The sequence below is a fragment of the Triturus cristatus genome, chromosome 8 (genome assembly GCF_964204655.1).
Source record: "Triturus cristatus chromosome 8, aTriCri1.1, whole genome shotgun sequence".
Lineage (NCBI taxonomy): Eukaryota > Metazoa > Chordata > Amphibia > Caudata > Salamandridae > Triturus > Triturus cristatus.
In genome coordinates, this window is record NC_140591.1 from 71,773,579 (window position 1) to 71,781,206 (window position 7,628).

The 7,628-nt window shown below is 42.4% G+C and overlaps 1 protein-coding gene across 2 annotated transcripts in view; it reads left to right on the top strand.

Annotated features, from left to right (window-relative positions):
* The window catches only part of LOC146801355 (stefin-C-like), a 117,024-nt gene extending 110,582 nt beyond the window's left edge, over positions 1-6,442 (top strand). For both annotated transcript variants that reach the window (XM_085621015.1, XM_085621016.1), the window contains 2 exons: positions 1,921-2,022; positions 6,174-6,442. In XM_085621015.1, the coding sequence (XP_085477141.1) occupies positions 1,921-2,022; positions 6,174-6,302 (231 nt within the window). In that variant the 3' untranslated portion in view covers positions 6,303-6,442. The remainder of the gene's footprint in view (positions 1-1,920; positions 2,023-6,173) is intronic.
* The last annotated feature ends 1,186 nt before the right edge of the window (positions 6,443-7,628 follow it).

Sequence of the window (7,628 nt, forward strand, 5' to 3'; positions counted from 1 at the left end):
ATTAAAACATACCGTGAAACAACAGAAGTAAAAGGGCCAGTCCTCATGAGAGGTTACAAATGAAGACAAGGCGGTACTAAGGAGGGACTAACAAGCCTATTACCGTATCAGAAGCCAGCATTTACAAAGGACAAGCCAATGAAAAATATGGGCGGAGAGTAATCGGAGCTTCAAGTGCATACTCTAATACAGCATGCCTCGCAGAGCAAGCAGCGCATGCGCGCTGCCGCTTGGCTCGACCTAAAAACTGGAGGGTGAAAACAGAGCAAATGTGCATATCTGTACACATGTTCATTTAAAGAAGGATCTGTAATGTCATTGTATCAGTTCACATTTTTAGGTTCCTTGACCTGGATGTGACATCAGCATGACGTCACATACAAGAGTTCAGTGCATGGCCAGCCTTGTGTCTTGTTTCTTTCACGCACCTGTAAACTACGTTCTTGCGGGTAGTGGTAGGTCAGTTGTCAAGGAGAAGATGATGTCAATCAATTTTCACTGAAATCCATTTGTGACTCGTGGCAACTGGTGAAATTTGAAAGCAATACCACAAAATTGCCACAAAGGTTCTGAGCAAGCGGCTGTGCGTTCTCCACCAAGAAAATGTGGCAAAAATGGAGTCCAATTGTGTGTTTGAGATCGTACGTTTTGCCTTAAGTTCAGAGAGTCTGAAGGGGAACGCATGAAAAATTAAAATACTTTGATACTCTGACAAGCAGGCCTAACCCTCCCCAGGGCTGGAGGAAGCCATGGCTCTTCAGAAGAATTCAAAGAGGTCTGGATTCTGCATACCAGGAAGTCAGTGGTCAAGAGACTGCATGAAACGCTGTGGAGTAAACACAAAAATGTCGATTGCCTTTTGCACCCGTACTGGTATCTTTAATAGATTCACATGCTTGAATTATTCTATGTAAAGTTAGCAGACTTTAGTAGAGATGTGAAATCTAAGAGTAGACCTTGCAGCCATTTAACAGGATGCTCCGTACAGGCGAGTCACCTGATTGTAAGACCCAAACAAGGACCGCATTTGTGGAGTGGTGGGGCTCTGAGCATCACTCCGTATAGAGGCTGCACATAGAGCCTTCGAGCCTCTCAGGAGGGCTGCATATGAATCCTAGGTAGATACAAATCCAGGAGAACTCTAGATAACATATATATTGTTACCTGTGAATAGCGCCGCTTGGAGCTCTGCTCACACATAGCAACATCGACATTCTTAGAAAGTGGTGCCCACCTGACAATAGACTCTACACCAAGACACACCAACATTCCCAAAACGGAGGCATGAATGAGTGCTCAGATTTGGATAGCGCATGTCCTGCTCAACCATCTATGTAAACTGGCTGAGCAGGACATAGTGCTGTCTTGACGTCGGATGACTAGTGATGTGATGCATGCGTGGTGGCCTGGGGGTGAGATGCATATTGATGGAGACTCCAGCAGTCATTGTTTAGCAGACCTCAAGGTCCTTCTTCGGATGCCCCAGTGCATTGGTCAGGGTGGCCTGGCCTGGGAGTGGGCTGCAAACTAATTTATGCATGAAACCTGCTACTTTAATATTCATTTAATTCTTTCCTCGCAGTTAATGTAAGAGTAGCCATGCAAAAGTTACATGGAGCTGCTTATTAACATTAGACGCCTTTCGGTAATTTTCCTACTCGCTGCAAGAGTTCTTCATGCAGGACTGCCAACCAGGTTCCTTCTTACAAGGAAACTGCTGCCACTGGTCCACCAGACGGAGAAGACAGTACATTTTTGTGTTTCTGTCCCCGACCGATGAGCGCTACCAGGGAGTTGAACATAGGCCGGTTCACTGCTTCCTATTGAGGCGCTGTTGTAATCCTGAATGAGTCATTGAGTTCTAGAAGCAATGAGATGTCAGCAATTACAAGGAACGTTTCCCTTTATTTCTTCTTTTAGGTCAAGGCTGAAGTACAGAAGAAGCTGGGGATGAATTTCTGCACCTTTAAAGCCGTCTCTTTCATCAGCCAAACTGTCGCTGGAGCAAATTATATTGTGAAGGTAAAACCAGAGAAATGGGCATGGCACACAGAGCCGTTCGATGTGTGACATTGGGATGATGCGACTGTGTAACAGCTGTAGCTAGAGAAGGCGTGCCAATGGTAGATCCCAGAGGAAGGGTCCAGGCCATATATAAGGATAACCATTGACTACGTAAATGATGTACATTTAGGTTCATTCTTCACTAATTATCCTGTGTGGATAGGCTCAAACTCTGGCACGACTCTTGTGCGCTACTCTTAGACACCCACAGTAAGGGGTAATACAGCAGACTTCACTTCCTTTTGTATTCTTCCTAAAGTATGTCTCCTGAGTCCATCAACTTGTGTCATTGAAGACAAGAGTTTTAAATTTAAGCTGAAGGCTGATGGCCCCTGATTACAGCTGCAAACTCAGATCAATCTCAAGGTGCATGTCATTTTTGAGTTGTGTTACATCTCTCATTTGCAACTAAAATTAGGTTAGCGGCAAATAGATGTTCACTTTTTTGACTTCTGAAGACATTTCTGCTATTTGAAAGCATCAGCACCAAAATTATTGTCAGCCTTACGATACAATGTCAGACTTCTCTCACCTTGATACAACAAAGCCCTATATATTACCTTTACCAGGGGTAATACCCTACAGCTAAAAGTAGCTCAAATTCATGCAGCCAGTGTCCCAATGAAACATATATTCCAGCAGAAGACATGGACCTTCCTCATATCTATTGCCAAACTCTTCATGAAGAACTCCCTTTCTATCCTTAACCCACCAGGGGGTAGTGCTTCCTCACTCGAAGTTTGACAGCATCACCTTATGCTGACCAACCTTCACTGGCTCCCACTTAAAGCATGCGCACTCTCCAAGAAAAACTATTTACTGTACAACGAACTGATGCTTCATGACAATGCCTAAAAATCCACCAATCAGGTTTCGGGACTGGGGATGGTAGCAACCTATGTTAAAAGCAGATGAAGAGCTGCGTATAATGGGCAATGGATATTATTGCCTCCTCATTGTTCTAGAGTTTTCTGCAGCTTTTGATATGGTAGAACATGCCGTCTTATGTGGAACACTCAAATCCAGTGCGATCCAGTATGATTTTGTATTTAAAATATACTAAAATGGTTTAAGTATTACTGTAAGAAATTAGATTATTATTTGGGGTGGGTGACTACCCACCTCAAGTAACATTCACAATCCTTGTCAGGGTGAACCCTCAAAATCACTAAATTGATCCGAGCATAACCCCTCTGGCAGCCATGGCACAGAGCAGACAGACTTAAGTTAGGGCAATGTGTAAAGTATCTATGCAGGTCCAAAACAGACATAAAGTTGAAATGCAAGACAAAAATCTCAAACTGAATAATAGAGTAAAGCCTAATAAAAAATACAACATCAAGATGATACATTTCAACATGGAATCTGGAGATATGGATTTTGAAAGTTTTAAATAAGGAAAAGAGGTCGAGAAGCATAAATTGCCAATGATCGTTAAAGGTTGCAATAGACCAGGACCTAGTCGCAATTTGACTTTCACCAAGTCAGGACTTGGGTCGAATACACGAACAAGGGGCCCAATTCACGGAACTAACTTAAGACAAAATCCTAAACTTACTACTTTTGCTATTCACAGAAGGCATTTAGTAGAAGTAAAGTTAGGATTTTGTCTTAAGTCTGTCTTAAGTTTGTCTTAAGTCTGTCTTAAGTCTGTCTTAAGTCTGTCCTAAGTTTGTCCTAAGTTTGTCTTAAGTTTGTCTTAAGTTTGTCTTAAGTCTGTCTTAAGTCTGTCTTAAGTCAAACTTAAGACAAAATCCTAACTTTAATACTACTAAATGCCTTCTGTGAATACCAAAAGTAGTAGGACAGACTTAAGACAGACTTAAAACAGACTTAAGACAGACGTAAGACAAACTTAGGACAGACTTAAGACAGACTTAAGACAAACTTAAGACAAACTTAGGACAGACTTAAGACAGACTTAAGACAAAATCCTAACTTTACTACTACTGAATGCCTTCTGTGAATACCAAAAGTAGTAAGTTTACGATTTTGTCTTAGTTTAGTTCTGTGAATCGGGCCCTACGTTGGTCCAGCTCAAAGATTTTACCTTCTTACTTTAGTCCTCTAAGTCTCAATCCACTACAGGAATACACTTCTAAAGTTTACTCAGGCTCTCAAGGGAGGCACACAGAGAGTAGAAATATTTAAAAGGAAGGTTTTGACCTGTCAAAAGTGGTTATTTTGAGAGGGCAAATTTGCAGTTTAAAACGGCAACAGGGGGTTACAAATGGTAGGCCGGTAGCTCTGTTTGCACTGTCTCTGTACAGGATGGCACACTGGGGGCTGCAGTCCACTAGTGAGTTTTAACTTAAAGCCTCGGGGTACCCTTTCTACCATATACTAGGGACTGCAGGTAAATTAAACATGGCAATCAGGGACAAGCCAATTACCTAAAATCAGTACTTTGGTGGTATCCAGACATACATATGGATTGGCTGCATAAGCTCAGCTTTACACCTCAAACACTTCCTCAAATAAATTCAAATCACAAGAAACAGAAACTAAAGACTCATAAAACAGAATTCCTGCTCATTTACCCAGATTCCAATAAAACCTGATATGTAACATGGCACTACACCTTCCAGACACAGCACACAATCACTACAAATGCTGAGTATCAAACTGGACAACAGGCGAAACGCAAGCTTCCACGTAACGACCAAGAGAAAGAATACCTCCTCTCAACTGAGACTTCTCAGAGCACACAAACTAGCTTTCTCAGGTAAACAACTTGGGTAGATGACAGATTATCTACAGTAAAACAACGTCATGCCTTGGCAACCCCATTCTCTGGATCCCAGAAGATAGAAAGGCCTCAGACCTGATTTTAGGATGCCCCTAACCTTCTCTTCCTCCTATGGTGATCTGAAAGTAGACTATGTCTTAAAGATCTGTAAAGAACCCGTATGAACCAAAGCTCTCTTGCATCAAATACGATCTGAACACGTATAGACTGCCACAACATCTGCAACTAGCGCCATCTTGAGATGACTAATGCCTGCCATTTTATCTCTCGCCCTTTCAATTGTGCCTGCCACCTCTTCCTACCCCCTTATCCCAATCATTCACTGAATTCCCTTTCTCTTATTTTTTAATGAAGATCAACAAATATGCCCATGTCTACAGCTACCTACCTGATATCCTTATTGATGAACACCCGATGACATCAGTAATAGAATGAATCATACTATTTAGGCCTGATTTTTCTACGCCTAAATTAACTGCGCCCCAGGGCTGTTTCCGCTGGTAACAGGACTAGCATCTCAACAGGACCAATATATGCAGGTGCTTAGCGTGCCACCCACAGGGGCGCTCCAACCATGCCACTTTTAAATTTGCTTTTAGGGCCTCCACTGCTTTACTTACAATGGGATAGGTTAGGCCCCACTGAAATGTATCTGCCATTTAGCTTATGGTTAGGAGGTCTGATATTAGAGATCAGCTCTGTGATATATGCTTGTTTGGTACTGGGGAAGCAAGGCCATTGGCGTACCTGTCTCCAGGGATAGCTGCATAGCAGGACTTTGTGCAATGTTGTCTAGTTACACAAGTGCATGACACTCCCATGGCAAACCCCACGTTTCTTGTTGCTACTAAACTGAGAGTGACTATGGGCTGAATGGTGGTTGCGGTCAGGCTTGTCCACAATAAGTCCCCCATTATAGACCTTTTCCCATTCAAGCCATTAGAAAAGGATGGTTGGAGGGAGGGAAGGGGTTCTATTTCAACTGTGTGCAATTGTTGGGCAGGAGGTCTCATCCAAGCCACCTGTCCCACGCCACTGAGAGTATCATGCCTAGCAGCGCATGGAACTAGTCAAATCCTTGACCTTGTAGTGAGATCAATGTACATCTTCCACCTTTGAACGAAGAATGGGGTTCTCCAAGAGCCAGTGATAAAATGCAGGTCCAGGTACGTAAGCCTAGTGATATAACATAGCTGTACATTCTGTGGGGCTTAGATTCAAAGGGGAATGCTCTATTACCAGCACTTGCTGCTGGAGGTGGAAGAGAGCTACTGCTTGCTGTAAGTATGCTTTAAACAGTGTACGTCATGTCACCACTTCAATATCTTTTCATATGTCGCCTTTCTCTCTAACCTTACAGGTTGATGTTGGTGACAAAAAATGTGTACATGTGAAGATTTTTGTATCACTTCCTCACGAGCATGCAGCACCTGCCTTGAAGGGCTGTCAGCCGTCAAAGACCCTGAAAGACCCCATCACCTCCTTCTGAATCATTATCTCTGTTCAGTCCATCTGGCATGACACTCACATACCTCGTGATCCACAACACTCTGAAGACAAAGGAATATTTTTAGTTTTTTACTTTGTGTTTGTAATTCAAATATTAAATAAAAAGTACACTCTTTGATAGATACTTTGTGAAGAAACTTGAAAAACCTATTGTGTGTCTGAAACCCTGCATTGTGTACGTCTGAAATCCTACAAAGTGTGTTTAAACCCTCCAGAAATGTGTATGCTGTCCTTTGCTACAAATGTTGAATGGGTCCTTAGAAAGCCTTACACCTGGGCCGCTGCTGGCAGGATCTTGGCTCTCCATATCTAAAGTCACGTCTACACTTAAAACTCCCAGATATATACATGGTGGGATGGCGTCAATCTACCCTCCTGCATGGTGGTATGGCGTCAATCTACCCTCCTACTACAGGTGTGATCCAGGTATGGGAAGTTGCAAACAGGGAGAAGGGGTGAAAGGAGAAAATCTATTAGAAAACTCCATTGTTGGCTGGTGGCATTATGTGGGAAGTAGTGGAAATTCAAGAGATGGCATGTCCTGGATGTAACTATGGTATGGTATGTCTAGTGTGCAGATGAGATGTGGCCCTTTACTCAAATATGCTAAGAATACAGAATATCAGGTCTGAATTTAGTAGCTACTGCCACCGGAGTCACGCACTCGGGTAATATGTTGTCCAAGGGGTAGAAATGTCGGCTTCAACACTAGTAGAGCCTCATTCTCTCAAGAAGAATATAAACCAGTATCCATGATACGCACAGCACTAATTATTAATGCATTATGTTGTCAAAATAGGAAAGGATCACTTGGAGTTTTAGTTCTGGTGGGTGGCATTGAGCCACCCTAGGGTGGCAGACATGAGGGTGGGATTTTCTTGGTTCCACTTCAAAATATTACAAAAAGTACAATATCCGTGGGCCCGATTCACAGAACTAACTTAAGACAAAATCCTAAACTTACTACCATTTTGGTATTCACAGAAGGCACTTACTCATTTTGGTATTCACAGAAGGCACTTACTCATTTTGGTATTCACAGAAGTTAGAACTTCTAACTTTAGGACTCCTAAATGCCTTCTGTGAATACCGAAAGTCTTAAAGTTAGGATTTTTCTCAGTTTAGGAGTAGTAAAGTTAGGACTCCTAACTTCAGGACTCCTAAATACTTTAAGACTTTCGGTATTCACAGAAGGCATTTAGGAGTCCTAAAGTTAGGACTCCTAACTTCTGTGAATACCGAAATGAGTAAGTGCCTTCTGTGAATACCAAAATGGCAGTAAGCTTAGGATTTTGTCTTAAGTTAC